The 17,500-nt window shown below is 43.5% G+C and overlaps 1 protein-coding gene across 1 annotated transcript in view; it reads right to left on the reverse strand.

Moving 5' to 3' along the window:
• The window catches only part of cdh13 (cadherin 13, H-cadherin (heart)), a 265,633-nt gene extending 250,965 nt beyond the window's left edge, over positions 1–14,668 (reverse strand). Inside the window, exon 1 of the mRNA XM_035525755.2 lies at positions 14,445–14,668. Within this exon, the coding sequence (XP_035381648.1) occupies positions 14,445–14,489 (45 nt within the window). The 5' untranslated portion in view covers positions 14,490–14,668. The remainder of the gene's footprint in view (positions 1–14,444) is intronic.
• Between the last annotated feature and the right edge of the window lie 2,832 nt (positions 14,669–17,500).

Genomic DNA, 17,500 nt, shown 5'->3' on the forward strand with positions numbered 1-17,500 from the left:
CGTGTGTGGTGTAGCTTCCCTTGGTATGCGCCTCAACAGCATCACTGTCTGCCCCTTCCATGCGTTTGTGAGGACTAGGGTAAGCCCACCAGCAGTCTTCTAGTCACTTCTCCACATATCTCCACACTGCTCCACCCTGCTCCATAACTCTCCACCCTGCTCCACACAACTCCACCCTCACTATCTGCCTCTGGATCTGCATCATATTTCAGGAATCTCTTTACAGTTTACTAAAACAATCTCTTTATTCAAACACACACAACATGCTCACCAGATCTTTCTACACACAGTTTCTACAACTTTGATCCATGATTATTTCACTGTCCAATTGAGTGGTGTGATCGTTAATGAAGGCGAGAAAACGTTCACTCCTCCACTGAACAATATGGATCACTGCTCTCTATGCGTCACAAAACGCATTGGTTACAAAGAACATTAAGACTTGACTGGCAGCAGAAAAACCCGCCTTTCTACATTTGAATTGCTGGAAGAATGTGACTGACATGTGTTTACCAGTCACGCCCCACGCCAGCCTTTATGTGGATGTGCACCCACGCTGTAAAACTACTGTGGTGTGTTGTCCCCTAGCAGAGCTATCAGTCCTGTTACTGAAAAGAAAGAAAGAGAGGAAGAAAGGAAGAAAAGGAGAACATCAAACAGCAGCTGGAGAAAACATAGAGAAAGGAGGAGTGCAATTATTTATTCATTAAAGGCATCACTGGACGTGCAGCTAATAAATCTCTGGTGTTGCATAACAAGGACTGAGCAGGGATACAGCAGAAGGGCTGCAGGTATTACAATAACACAGCCACTACAATAACTACAATAACACAGCCACTACAGTAACACAGCCACTACAATAACACAACCACTACAATAACACAACTACTACAATAACACAACCACTACAATAACTACAATAACACAGCCACTACAATAACTACAATAATACAGCCACTACACAGCCACTACAATAACTACAATAATACAGCCACTACAATAACTACAATAACACAGCCACTACAATAACTACAATAACACAGCCACTACAATAACTACAATAACACAGCCACTACAGTAACACAGCCACTACAATAACACAGCCACTACAATAACACAACTACTACAATAACACAACCACTACAATAACTACAATAACACAGCCACTACAATAACTACAATAATACAGCCACTACAATAACTACAATAACACAGCCACTACAATAACACAACCACTACAATAACTACAATAACACAACTACTACAATAACACAACTACTACAATAACTACAATAACACAGCCGCTACAATAACACAACCACTTCAATAACTACAATAACACAACCACTATAATAACACAACTACTACAATAACACAACCACTACAATAACACAACTACTACAATAACTACAATATAACAGCCACTACAATAAATACAATAACACAACCACTACAATAACTACAATAACACAACCACTACAATAACACAACCACCACAATAACACAACTACTACAATAACTACAATAACACAACTATTGCGATAACTACAATAACACAACAACTACAATAACACAACTACTACAATAATTACAATAACACAACCACTACAATAACATAATAACTACAATAACACAACTATTGCAATAACTACAATGACACAACCACTACAATAAAAAAACACTACAATAACTACAATATAACAGCCACTACAATAAATACAATAACACAACCACTACAATAACTACAATAACACAACCACTACAATAACACAACCACCACAATAACACAACTACTACAATAACTACAATAACACAACTATTGCGATAACTACAATAACACAACAACTACAATAACACAACTACTACAATAATTACAATAACACAACCACTACAATAACATAATAACTACAATAACACAACTATTGCAATAACTACAATGACACAACCACTACAATAAAAAAACACTACAATAACACAACTATTACAATAACCACAATAACACTATTACAATAACTACAATAATACAACTACTACAATAACTACAATAACACAACTACTACAATAACACAACTATTATAATAACTACAATAACACAACCGCTACAACACAACCAGTACGATAACACAACTACTACAATCACATGACTACAATAACACAACAACTACAATAATGCAACCACTACAATAACACAACTACTACAATAACACAACTGCTACAAGAGAGAAAATACAACAGGTATATCTAACACATAACATAATAGTAATATGCAACTTACAAAGTCCTCATTGGTCATTCATTCATGCATTTTATTAATTAATTCATTTATTTTCTCAAATTTCACTCCCACACAGAAAAAAGAGCTTGGAAAGATTGTCCATGACACTTAATACCTCTGCCTACTTCCTTTAGATTAAACCTTTTTGTTTGTTTTTTGGTTATTGTTTTTGTTTCACTACCTGTACAGAAATAAGGTTGTTTTAGCTCAGTGTCCTGTATCTGTAGTGTTGTTACGGTACATCCTGAGCTGGGTCTTAGCTGGAGATGAATGCCTTCCTCACTGCCTGCGCGCGCACACACACACACACACACACACACATCATGACTGTAAAGATAGGACCTGATTACAGGGAGAGACGTGGATCTGTTCACTTGTCCTCAGTCTGGAATCGGATGCTTTTCCAGAAATCCCTGTTTGCGGTGTGATAGCTAACGATAACCCCAGTGTTGCCTGTGGAACACTGTGTGTGGAAATGACATCATCTCTATGCCAGCTCACAGCATTTGATGAAGTAGATAGCAAGATAAATTGCTTTTGGAATTAAGAGAAATTAAAGCAGTACTGAATTCGAGATGAAATCTGGTAACAGGAGGATGTTTTATTTCCTTTTCTAGAAGCTGCATAGTTTTTATTGAATCATTTACTGTACGATAGCATGAATGGCATTCAAACCGGAAATGTCAGAATCTCCTCGCTAGGTTGAAAGTGATGTTAGTAAACTGGCAGCATTACTCTCGGGTCGAGAGTCGCTCCCGGGTAACGTATTCAAATCCCACAGTTTGTATGCTCGCCTAAAGCTTGGGCGTATAAACGACCTCACTGTGGTTCACAGAATGGAGCTTCCTCTCCGACAGGATCTCCAAGCCTCAAAACAGGGCGAGAAACAGACCCTGGAAATCAATCTGGCCGATTGTCGGGAGTATACATATTCACTGGCTCCAGCATAGGGCAGGTACTGGCCTGCACCAGAGGATGATGGGTAAACCCTGGGCTGAGAAATGGGGCTGTCAGAGTCCACTGCAACTCCACAGCTAAACTCTGTGATCCATCCATATGGCTATCACCTGGGCATCCACAACAAAGAATTACTCCCCCTCCACCCAACCTCTCTCTCTCTCTCACTCTCTCTCGCTCTCTCTCTCACAAGAGGAAGAAAATGTTGACTTCCCCTTTAAGGTATCTGTGTGCCAAGAGAGTGAGACGGGGAAGAAAGAGGGGTAAGGATGAAAGAGTGATTACAGCTGGCAGAGCCTTGACCTTTGGGAGAGCCGAGGAAGACAAAGGAGATGATGAAGGGTATGAGGAGGAAGGATTCCTGCTATCAGTGTCAACCGATGTGAAAACGCCGTGCAGCATTTAATGAAAACACATGAGACTTTGACCCCTCTGACCCAGTAGGTACATCCTGGTAGAGGTCATTAAGAAAAGAAAGCAGAGAATAAGGATGGTTTAAAGGAAAACACATTCCCAAACATTCCCAAACACAGTGCCCTTATGACCTGAAGACATGACTATGTTTAATGAGACAGTTGTCCATCTAGGCTGCACTAAGCACAGTACGTGCGACTGACAGGACAGTGTAACAGGTAACAGGTGGAGCAGATAACAGGTCAGTTACTCCGCCCGCATTCTATAAAAGGTGGAGAGCAACAGATGATGCTTTCTCCATGATTTTGTATCAAAAGGAAAAAGCATCTCTTTGATGGCGTAGACGGGGCGTGCCTGTCAGCGCTCACTAGGGCTAACAAATCTTTTTGGGGTTGGTGTGAGAAGACCTGCCACATTCAAACTGCTGATCCACAGTACAACTCATTCTACTGTCAAACATCTATTACACTAGCCAAGGTCATACAGCACATATTTTCAAAACCAGCACTCATCATGTTGCAGGAATACACCCATGCTAGGAGCAAAACATTTATGTACTGGATATATTCAGTATGTTTGTACCAGTAATGTTTAGTCCAGCTGGACCAAGCCAGGGTTGAAGAGTTCAGCTGTGCTTCAGATGTAGGAAGCCAGAGGAGACTAGCTGTGGTGGAACCCATGATACACTGAATCCCAGCAAGTGCCCTGCAGAAAACCACAAGCAGGGTTCCTGAATAATCACACTATAACAGCTCTATAACAGATCTGTAAGAGATCTATAGCATATCTATAACAGGTATATAACACATCACAACCCTACACCTTCCGTGATAAACATAATTCAACAACACCTTCAATTAAGACAACTTCAGTTATGACAGAGGCATTCAGAGAAATCTGCCTGTATCAGAGCATATTGTGATGTAATGACATATTGTGATGTAATGATGGCCTTTGGGAGACAATCTTATCCAGAGCGACTTAAAAAAGTGCTTTGTCATTTCCTCGTAGAATATATCCTAGCCTATACAATAGGTTAGAGTCCAAGATACCAATGAACTAGAATACTGTAGCAATACAAGGATCAATACTGATGCCTAGAAGTGAAAAATATGTATAAGCTCTATAATAGACAACAATTAGTGTAATAAACAATAAGTACTAGAGTACTGTGATGTAACAATCTATTGTGATGTAATGACGTATTGTGATGTAATAACATATTGTGATGTAATGATCTATTGCGATAGAACAATCTATTGTGATGGAACAATCTATTGTGATGTAATGACATATTGTGATGTAACGATCTATTGTGACGTAATGACATTGTGATGTAATGATCTAATGTAATGTAATGATCTATTGTGATGTAACAATGACATATTGCCATACTGTGATGTAATGACATATTGTGATGTAATGAAATATTGTGATCTGTTGTGATGAATCTCTCATGAATGTCTCATCCTGTGTGTTGCCTGTTCCATTACTCTGACACACCACATTATCCCCTCATGAGCGTGAGACATTAATCAGTCTCTGCTGGTATGTCAGTACATGCTGACTGTTTGAGGTTTTTAGAACTAAAGGAAAAAGGAAGGCATGATGGGGATATGGCCGTGTTGGGAAGGAGAGGTGCTAACCAGCCTGTCTGGGTGACTTACAGACCTGCCTGTGTGACTCACAGGTCTGTCTGCGTGACTCACAGACCTGTCTGGGTGACTAGCAGATCTGTCTGGGTTACTCACAGGTCTGTCTGGGTGACTTACGTCTCAAAGTATACCCTGATATCTGATTTCAATGTATACGCTGTTGGGTAATCTCAAAGTACACCGTTATGTCATCTCAAAGTACAGCATCACTGATATCAGAATACATAGCTGTGTTTATAAATTACCACTGGATATCAGTATACATTATCAGTATACATAGCTGTGTTTATAAATTACCACTGGATATCAGTATACATTATCAGTATACATAGATGTGTTTATAAATTACCACTGATATCAGAATACATTATCAGTATACATAGCTGTGTTTATAAATTACCACTGGATATCAGTATACATTATCAGTATACATAGATGTGTTTATAAATTACCACTGATATCAGAATACATAGCTGTATTAATAAGACACTGATACCGTTTTATTTATTAATGCAGAAGTGCTTAGGCTTCTTGAAGACTCTATTACCCCTCTGCCTCTCTCCAGTGCTAGTCAGTCTGACTCCAAACATAACCCAGCATTTAATTAATGAACGTACACCCCACACAGAACTAAAGAAAAGTACCCTGAACTCTGCTTCTGGGGTCACCTCTTCCACAGCTAGCTTGGAAGTGAGCTTGGAGTAGGAATGCGCGACTCTGAGCTGCTGCATTGCTTTCTAACGCAGCGCCTCTGCCAGCTGCTGAGTGTGGGGGGGTCTGGAGGTGGAGGAGGCATCTCCTCCGTGCCAAACACGCTGCCACCTTCCCCGCCGCTCAACCGCAACTTCAAAGACAAGGCCAAGATGCTTGACCTCCTTGCTGTACACACGCACATTCAGACTTCATTTAGTGTCGCTTCAGCCCAGTTCTTACTAATCAACCCTCCATCTCAACAATGCCCCGCCTCCCATCCCCAACACCACCCCCATCTCCTCCACACACTATCCCCTAAAAATATCCATGGAAAGCTGCTTAATGACTAATGCACCCACAGATCTGGCATCCGCTAATCAGCTGAGTGCTCGGTCGCACACACCTTTTATTTTTAAACGCTGAGCAGAAAGGTTGCTGCAGAATTGTGGATTCGCCATCTTTTCTTAGAAATATACCCAGCACTCCAAATGAGGGTTGGGTGGTTATTGGAGGGTTAGTGCTCTGGGCTCAGCAAGAGGCTGCCGTGAGGACATGGCTTGTCATCGTCTCAAAGTGCACGCTGTTGCCTCCTCTCAAAGTGCATCCTGTTACATTGTCTCAAATTACATCCTGTTACATCGTCTCAAATTACATCCTGTTACATCGTTTCAAAGTACATACTGTTACATCGTCTCAAAGTACATCCTGTTACATCGTCTCAAAGTACATACTGTTACATCGTCTCAAAGTGCACGCTGTTGCCTCCTCTCAAAGTACATCCTGTTACATTGTCTCAAATTACATCCTGTTACATCGTTTCAAAGTACATCCTGTTACATCATCTCAAAGTACATACTGTTACATCGTCTCAAAGTGCACATGCTATTGCCTCCTCTCAAAGTACATCCTGTTACATTGTCTCAAAGTGCACACACTACTGCCTCCTCTAAACATACATCCTGTTACAGCATCTCAAAGTACATCCTGTTACATTGTCTCAAAGTGCACACACTACTGCCTCCTCTAAACGTACATCCTGTTACAGCATCTCAAAATGCACGCAGTTGCCTCCTCTCAAAGTGCATTCTGTTACCTGATCTCCAAGTACACCGCTGTTATGTCATCTCAAAAGTAGTGTTACCTCATCTCAAAGTTCACTCTGTTGCATACTCTCACGATGCCCTCTAATACATTACCTCAAAGTTCAGCCTGTTATATTACTCTTCTCTTAGTAATAACACACCGCTGCACAGAAAGAAAGTTAATAATACACAAACTGAACCTTTAAATACGTACTCAAACACATTAGATTTAAAAAGTAAAGCAGGACTTATTTTTATTTTAAGATTTTTATACATATTTATTGAATAATATACAGAGATTTAATTCTACAATACGTTAATTTTGTAATGCAAAATAAACAGGTTTTTTTTGGATAGGACATCCTTTTGAACCAGTGTTCAGACAGACATGACTATTAGACAACAGCTCTGCACAGTGTACCGAGTGGCAGTAAATTAATCCACCAGGTATACGGACTGACAATTCCGATTATTCCCAGTTCCTAATAATTCAAATTATTCCACTTTCCAAATTTTCATGCGCAGGTTCTTAAAAATTGTCCCCAAATGTGTATGTCGTAACAGTGTCCTCCGCAGTTTACAACACTTACTGTGTTTGTTCTCATATTATATAAAATCCATTATAAAAATCTAACTTACTGTGCAGCTGAAGGAAATCTATTTTGGCTTTAATTCACTACAGCAACTTATTGAATGCTAAGATGTGGTGCCAAAAACAATCAAATGTTTTTATTTCCTTGTTTTTTTTTTTTACAAGGCCCGTGTGACTGCTGGCATGATCAATAGCCAAGCTTTCGAACTTGCTTATTGAATTAAACCATGCTGGTGCAGCCTCGCCAACCTGCCCCCACCCCATCCCAACCCATCCCCGAGCTGCAGTGGACAGAACAAACAGCCAGTCAGGAGAAATGACTCGAATTTGCAGGAACGCTGCTGAACTCCCAAGTCTGCGTGAGACAAATCTCAGTAGAATAACATTGTGCCCTGTTGACCCTCTGCAGAGCTGTCAGGCAGATCATTTGAGAGACAAAGTTCTGAGTTTATTCTGCAGTCTGCCTTTACAGCAAACCGGAAAGCACAATCGTTCGCAAGGACTGATGTGCGGCCTTTTAAACAGCTTACCCTTCCACTTCAAAATAATCTTTGGCACTCTGTCGCCATCTAGGTGGTAGGAGTGGGAACTACAGACGTGGGGGGGGGGGATTGGCAGTGATTGATTCTAGTGCATTTGGATGTGACACTTGGTCCAGGGTTCATGTCGGGGATAAGAGCGAATTAAAGGCAGAAGGAGAAACAGAAAGTGAAATGCAGCAGCGAAGGGTGTCTGACACCTCACACCCCGGCCAGCCGCTCACACAGAGCCGCAGTTAGAGAAACATCGCTCGGCAACGAGCAAACATGCCCTCCGCCCAAGGCTTATCGCTCCCGAGACATGCGGCCGGATAAGACACTGAGCGATGGATGAGAGCGCCACTCCAAGGTCAATCTGGCAAACGCAGTGCCGAGGATTACGCCGAGGTTAGCCTGCCGATTCCAGCCCCGGCCAAACTAGAAATCGATTTCCACACTGTAAGCACCAGGCTGCATCAGCAAAGCTGGAACGTCTCATCCTCTTAGTAACAGCCCAGTCTCTGCGGACAAACGTCCAATGGACAATGGACAGCAGTGCAACAGAAGTGTACGTGGTGTTTGGCGTAACGCCGGGACAGACTCATCGTGGATAAGGAACGTTGATCGGCTTCTCACTTCACAGTTGGCCTGTCATGAGTCTGACCTCCTAGTCCCTGTCACACACACACAAACACACACACACACACACACACACACACACACACTGACCCAGCATGGCCCATCTCACTCCTCAGGGGAATGTACAGCATAAACACATGTAGTTAAAAATGCGCCTACTCACCATAGTGATTCCTCCCATTCACAGCCAAATCACACAAACAGAGAGAGAGAGAAAAAATCTGTCTCAGAGTGTCTCAGATAGCAATTCCAACAGCGCCTCTAGCCTCAGAGGTGATGTCTTAGCAAATTACAAACCCCCACACACATATATACTTACACAGACACACACGTATGCGCTTAAATACACGCGCACACACGCACACACACACACACACACACACTCACAGTGACAGAGAGCTAAGTACAGACTTAATCACGATCAGGTAAATAGGAAGCACAGCGAGTGTTTTCCATATTCACAAATCTGAGTCAGGGCCATTATCCCAGTGCTAGTGTCTGAGTGAGGAGACTGAGTAGAGGCTGGGAACTGAGGAAGAAGACCTGACAAACACCAGAGAGAGAGAGAGAGAGAGAGAGAGAGAGAGAGAGAGAGATAGAGAAAGAGTGAGCGAGAAAGAGAGTGAGAGAGAGAAAGATTGAGAGAGTGAGAAAGATAAAACTTTGTGTGGCCTTGCTGCCTGAATGTAGCAGGCATGCGTGAACCACTGATTACAGATTTCCCAGCTATTATGTGTCTGAAGGAGGGATGAGTTATACAAACACAAGAGGATGAGAAAGACAGACAGGGAGGGTGAGACAGACAGGGAGAGAGACATGACAAGATTCACACAACAGCATTTTTTAGTGTGGTAGAGCAAAGCACACATACATACACACACACACACACACACATACACACATGACACACACACACATGACACACACACACACATACACACACTCACACACACACGCATACACATGACACACACACACACACACACACGCATACACATGACAAACACACACACACCTTCAAACACTGCCCTTCCACCTCCACCAAACAAGAACACAAATAATATTTCATTTCATTCTCCTCAGACATTCACTTGTTCGGTCATTTACACTTAATGAATTTAGATCCAACAGCCTTCTGGTTAATTAAGCTGATATATCTTTAGTTTCTCTCTTAAGAGACGCACAGACACATCCACAGGAGGGAATATCTCTCCCCGTCTCCGTCTCCGTCTCCGCTAGGCTCAGAGAGGAGCAGTGAGGGGGTGAAGTGTGGCAAATAAAACAACTCCCTTTTCTCCTCCAGCTCACGTGACGCTCTCAGCCTGTGGGGAGAGCCGGATCAGTCTAACAGACTCTTAAGTGTGAGTGAAGCTTGGATGCATGGGTTACCCCACAAGGTCGAAACCTGTCTGAACCGAGGAAAGTCCATTACTGCCAAGCTCTGGACCAGTCACCTGGGGAGAGAGAGAGCTGGACGCAGCATGACTCAGGCATCATTTACACGGACGGGGGGGGGAGACAGAGAGAGGGGGGGGGAGACCCAGAAAGAGAGAGAGGGGGGGGGGGGAGGGAGAGAGAGAGAGACACAGAAAGAGAGAGAGAGAGGGGGGAGAGAGGGGGGGGAGGGAGAGAGAGAGGGGGGAGAGAGAGAGAGAGAGAGAGAGAGAGAGAGAGAGAGAGAGAGAGAGAGTGAAAAGCTTTTTTCTCATTCTTTACTGGACCCATTTCTGTCCATGTACATGACATGAGCACCTCAGCCGTTGTGTAAATGCCAAACTCTTCACATCTGTCCCTCTGTCTCCTGTCTGAGATCCACAGAGCTGAACTTGATTCTCTGCACATCATTACTACTTAACAACAACAGCATGTCATAATAAAACCAGCATCACACACACACACACACACACACACACCATTAAACACCCCTCCTTATCCTCTGAGTCTTGTCTAAGGGTCATAGAGCTGATCTGTGAAGATTAATCCAAACACAGTGCAGCCACATTCCAAAATCACTCCCAGAGCTCCAGTAAAACCAAACACATACACACACACCCAAACACACACACACACACACCCATATGCAAACACACACACTCACACACACACCCACCCATACCCAAATACAACTTCTCACACATACCCAAACATCCACACCCAGACCCACTTACACACCCACACATGTCCAAACACCCACCCATACCTACATATGCTCACACACCCACCCACCCATAACCAAATACACATGCCCACATACCCACTCATACTCACACATACACACCCATACCCAAACATCCACACACCCAAACACACACATCCACACACTGATCCATATCAAAATACACACACCCACATTTCCATCATATTCAGATATACACTCACACCCATACCCAAACACCCATACCCAAACACCCACACCCACCCACACACATGTTCTACAGCAAAAGCAGCCAGAGTCTGAGAGAAGTGCGCACATCCGCCAGCGTCTTTGATCGGGTCTGTGGATTTAGTGACCACTCCCAGGCGACACTGCTGCCTCTGCCTCGTTTACAGGAAGAGTGAAGCTCAGACTTCCCCTGCTCCGCTGCAGAAGAAGAGAACCTCTGCTGTTGCGTGCGCGTGCATGTGTGTGTGCGTGCACATGTGCGCGCGTGTGTGTGTGTGCGCGCATGTGTGTGTGTGTGAGGGCGTGTGTATGACATCTTCCGTGTGCTCGTGGAATGCATGTGTGGTTATGGCCCTGTTACCGCTGTAACTAACATAGTTGACAAGTGTGTACCACAGCAACATACCCGTGTTAGTGTCTCCCATCAGAATGAGTACACACAAACTACGATATCACCTAGACACAAATCTATCAAACTACAATACCACCTAGACACAAATCTATCAAACTACGATATCACCTAGACACAAATCTATCAAACTACGATATCACCTAGACACAAATCTATCAAACTATAATACCACCTAGACACAAATCTATCAAACTACGATATCACCTAGACACAAATCTATCAAACTACAATACCACCTAGACACAAATCTATTAAACTACGATATCACCTAGACACAAATCTATCAAACTACAATACCACCTAGACACAAATCTATCAAACTATAATACCACCTAGACACAAATTTATCAAACTACGATATCACCTAGACACAAATCTATCAAACTACGATATCACCTAGACACAAATCTATCAAACTACGATATCACCTAGACACAAATCTATCGAACTATATCACCTAGACACAAATTTATCAAACTACGATATCACCTAGACACAAATCTATCGAACTATGATATCACCTAGACACAAATTTATCAAACTACAATATCACCTAGACACAAATCTATCGAACTATGATATCACCTAGACACAAATCTATCAAACTACGATATCACCTAGACACAAATCTATCAAACAGCTTTTCTCTTCCTTTGCGGAGGGAGGGGTTAGGGGGAGGTGGTATCTTATGCAGCTGTTGTCTGTTGTTGGTTTAACGCAGATACTGTGTCTCTACTGCCATTTAACTACGGCACTCAGGGACGTGAATCCTCCTGGCAGATATTATTACAGTATTATTATTATTATTATTATTATTATTATTATTATTATTATTATATTATTATTATTGTTGCTGTTATTGTTATTGTTATTATTATTATTGGATTACTTTCCCTTCCAGTTTCTGTTTTACTTTCCTGTTTCCCCGAATCTTCCCTCGCTGTGCTGAGTCCACAGAGGAAGCAGATAAGTAAATACAATATAAAAGCAACAGACCAATGCCTAAGAGAGGCAGAGAGAGAGAGAGAGAAGAGCACAGCGAGCGTCTGCCCCTCACGGCTCTGCTGCGACTGGCTTGCTTAGCGTTCCGTTTTGAAAACGGGGATTTATAGTCAGTTTAATTCACAACAGCCGGCACACGAGGGACAGCTAGAAATAAGACCGTGTAAGAACGGGCGGACGGAGAAACGTGCACCTCTGTCCGTGCAGCATGTGGTCCAATATGCGGGCGATAATTGATGAAGACGTGTAGGATGTGCGGAGCTCAGGAGGAGGTAGGAAACACGGAATACTGGCGAGACTGTGTGGAAAGTGTCAGCTCCACGAGCGTGCAGGCTGTGGGAAAACGGCGGCTCCTCTAGGAAAAGTTCAATGAGCCGCCTCGTGCTAATGCGTGGGTAATGTTTGGCAAAAGGGCACTACTTTATTTTAATGGCCATTAAGTGACTGCTTAAAGGAATCTACGGCAGTCACGCGCTCCTAACGCAAGCACGCGTGTGCAGTGTTTGAACGTGACACCGATGAGCTCATCTGAAGTTGGAAATGCTGGCCCACGCGGAGCTCACGGCGAACATTATCGCAAAGCGCGAACGCAGCCAGACGCCCGAGCTCGGAACAGTGACGCTTTGCTTTGTTTGCTCCTCTGTCGGCCAATGTCGAACTAATAAAGAGAGGCCCTGCGCGCGAGGTTTTTCCCCTTCAGTGCGTTTTATGGCTTGCGCTCAGCCAGTGAAAGGTGATTTCCTTCTGTCAGCATAACCCCGATAAATGCAGCGATATAACCAGAAGGCGCATACAATTAGGAGTCCAAAGCGCAGGACTGTGAGCCATCCGGACCGCCCGTGCATTCCCTGTAATAACGCCGCTTTGGTCAGCGTGCTTTAACACCTGTTGAGCATTAGGACGTAATGAAACTAACTTCTACGTAGTACATATATCTGGTGTACAAAGAAGGCCTAACAAAAACTGTGAGTATAACGTACTGAACATTTATAAAACTAATAAGCAAAACAACGGCTTTCCAATGAAGGAACAACAGTAGCTGTAGCTGCACATATTCGCATGGGTGGGTAAGCCAGCTGTGGGCCATTCTTGACATTATATCCTAAATAAACAGGCATCAGACATTTTCAAATTTAAGATATCCAGCCCGTAGAGAAAATGGCCAAGCTGGAAAAAATCCTTTCTAGCTGCTGCTTCGCCATAAAGTGTCCAAAGCGTAAGTACGCCAGCAGCCCCGTCGTCGGCATGCCGTGTGAAGCGCTCGCTCTCTTCCTTTCTCTTTCTCGCTCTCTCTCTGTCTCTCTCTCTCTCTCACACACACACACACACACACACCGTCTCCCTAATGAACGGAGCCAGAGGAACGCGCAACTTCGCAGCTGAGCGGAATATAGATGCGGCTGCAAACACAGTTCGCTCGTGATCCAACACAGCCCGGTATATTCCCGCCTCTCCGTGAACGACTGAACACACACAGAGTCCAGTAACCGCACAGAGCTGCTTATTTTAATGACTACAAATTGAGGCATTGTGTAAATATATATGTACATATAAATATACAACGTTATACTGCAAACTGAATACGACTGTCGAGCTTACGACATTCAGTTAACTCACTCGTGGAAAGCTATTTGTAAATGACTTATAAGGAAACTGATAAACAGAAATGCTATTGCTGCACACATCGGGCAATTTAAGAATAAAGGAGGAGGCAAATGAGAGCATAAGTTCTATTTAGAAAGCAGGCAGTGCCCAGCGCCCCCGAAGAAGGCGCTAAATGCAGCGACAGCCTCGGATGATCGCAGCAATGCGTGATCCTCACCTGGCACACGAGGAACCAAACGAGCGCGCGGGTTCCGAAGTCCATGGTCTCAAATCGGCGTGAACAGGATTCAAAAGAGCGTGCAGGCTTGGCCAGCTTTGTGCATAATTCCAGAGCGCAACTGCCACTGCGCGAGCGAAGCCCGTACCTCGAGCCGCCAACTTCCCAAATAGAACTGCGGCTTCACGAGCAAAGCATTGGCCACGAGCGCCGAGTCCACGACCAACAGATTTATAGGGGGTTTCTTCGTGCCTACGGAACCCCGCGCGCCTGTGTTAGTGCGCAAATACGTGCCAGCTTTTAATGCGCGTGTATAGTTTCCACGCAGCCTCTTTTTCCAGTCAGATGGGCGATGCATTGTTTTATACACATTTAAGAGAACACGCTTATTAAATTCTGTTCCACGGCGGTTTGCAAGAAAGCTGAATTTGCAGCATTCCGACGGATCTAATTTACAAGCTGCAAGATCCGTAAAGGGCAATTATGGGACTCAGCTCCTGAGGTTTCAGGACAGTTCATATATTTGCACGTTAGTGTTGTGAGGGGACTGCGAGCTCCTCACCTTTCCCCTGTGCACATTTGGAAGGATTTTCCGTTTGAATAAGCCCAAATCCTGTATAGGGCTCGCTTTTCTATCGATGACGCGTCTGGGACTCAAGACCCGGTCCAGACCGTCGCGAGAAAGAAAGTTAGTGGACCATTTTGAAATAAAACCTTATTACTGACTTTGAAAATATCATCTGATTCTCACCTTATATTCAAACACCCATAAAACACAATACAGCATAAGAACTTTATTTAGCAGATGCTTTTAATGGCATGATTGGACAAAGGAGCAGCTAGTCGCTAGACTCCTTTTTTTTGTTAGTAATCTTGACCAAACAGGCCCAGTTCCACACGCTTCACAGCTCAGGGTTGGAGTCTGATTTTGGTGAAGGTATGCAGTGGGGTTTTTATCATTGTTGTTCTGCAAAAATAACACTATACATTTTATAACCAGGTCATCTTTCATCTCATCTGTTCACAGAAAACTGTTCCTATAGCACCGCGGAGCATGGCTGTGCATTTACAAACTCAAGATGATATTCGGAGGAGATATTTATATTAGTTTAAAGACAGCAGTGCCTTTCTTGTGCTGGTGACGTCCCGTGGGCATCACAGGTTGCGTGTGTCGCGCGTGGTCTGTCACCCGGGGGTTCTCTGTCACTCGTGTGCGGATCCTGTTGCTCATGCCCACTCCTGGGAGATAAACAACTGCTCCGTTTCATCCCTCCGGCTGTCTGATACACAGTGCCACATCTACAGGAACCCTTAAGTAACTCTGTGAGCAGCTTTTCCTGCTGGGCTGACTGGAGTCTTTTCATCACTCACGTTGGAGGAGGAGAAAGGCTGAGCAGACAGAATCGCGAGGTGGTCTGCAAAGACAGAACCGCGAGGTGGTCTGCAAAGACAGAACCGTGAGGTGGTCTGCAAAGACAGAACCGTGAGGTGGTCTGCAAAGACAGAACCGTGAGGTGGTCTGGAAAGACAGAACCGTGAGGTGGTCTGCAAAGACAGAACCGCGAGGTGGTCTGGAAAGACAGAACCGCGAGGTGGTCTGCAAAGACAGAACCGTGAGGTGGTCTGCAAAGACAGAACCGCGAGGTGGTCTGGAAAGACAGAACCGCGAGGTGGTCTGCAAAGATAGAACCGTGAGGTGGTCTGCAAAGACAGAACCGCGAGGTGGTCTGCAAAGACAGAACCGCGAGGTGGTCTGCAAAGACAGAACCGCGAGGTGGTCTGCAAAGACAGAACCACGAGGTGGTCTGCAAAGACAGAACCGCGAGGTGGTCTGGACAACGTAAGGGAAATCTCACACTCACCTGAGGTGAAATGTTTGCTAGATGATCATATACGTTTGCTGACGATTTGATTAGAATACATAAAATGAAAGAAATAGTATTACTCAGTCAGTAGATTAGATTTACATTAAAACAACAATTGCAATTGTAATTACTAAACTATTGTAATTTATTTGAAGTTTTCAAGTCTAAGCCCGACTGCAGCAGTGTGGCGTAGCTGAGCGGTCTCCTGAACTGACCCGTCATGCCAATCACTAATGTCACCTGTGCAACTCAGTAACAGCAACAGGTGTGGCAGGTGTGTCCAGCACAACTGACATTATAAAAGTTTCTTTTGCTTGTAATTACATGTTTCCATCGGAGATGTGCAGATCCTCAGAGATACGCGGCCCTGAGTTAAACAGGGCAGTCTGGGCTTATATCTGGGTCTTGTCTGCAGAAGGTGGATGAAGCAAAGATGAGATCACATTTCAGGAGTCAGTAAAGCAGAACGGCAGAACATTCTGAAGAACTCACACATTCCCTCGTATTGTAAATGAAGCAATAAGAAAGTTGGAAGTTTGGCAAAAATAATTTCATTCAGTGTCAGCTACACAAAACAGGGAGTTTGTGATAAGTGTTAGGAGTTTGTCATAAGAGTTAGGGAGGTTTGTTAAGTGTTAGGAGTTTGTGGTAAGTGTTATAGAGATTGTGGTGAGTGTTAGGGAGTTTGTGTTAAGTGTTCAGGAGTTTGTGATAAGTGTTAGGAGTTTGTGATAAGTGTTAGGGAGGTTTGTTAAGTGTAAGGAGTTTGTGGTAAGTGTTATAGAGATTGTGGTGAGTGTTAGGGAGTTTGTGTTAAGTGTTTGGGAGTTTGTGTTAAGTGTTAGGAGTTTGTGTTTAATCTAGTGGCAAACACATGGTCAGGGCCACACACTTTCCTAAAATAAACAGTTTTCACATTAAAAATTTTAAAAGTAGTTTGGAAAAATGTTTCTCTTTGGTCCCCTGGTATTGTGAGTTCTTTGACCATCTTATGAGTTTTAAAACACTCACCCTGTCATCTGATAAGATTTAAACACTCATCCTGTCATCTCATAAGATTTAAACACTCACCTTGTCATCTCATAAGTTTAAACACTCACCCTGTCATCTCATAAGTTTAAACACTCATCCTGTCATCTGATAAGATTTAAACACTCATCCTGTCATCTCATAAGTTTAAACACTCACCCT

This window comes from Electrophorus electricus, chromosome 6 (assembly GCF_041902795.1).
Source record: "Electrophorus electricus isolate QZ-2024a chromosome 6, ASM4190279v1, whole genome shotgun sequence".
Lineage (NCBI taxonomy): Eukaryota > Metazoa > Chordata > Actinopteri > Gymnotiformes > Gymnotidae > Electrophorus > Electrophorus electricus.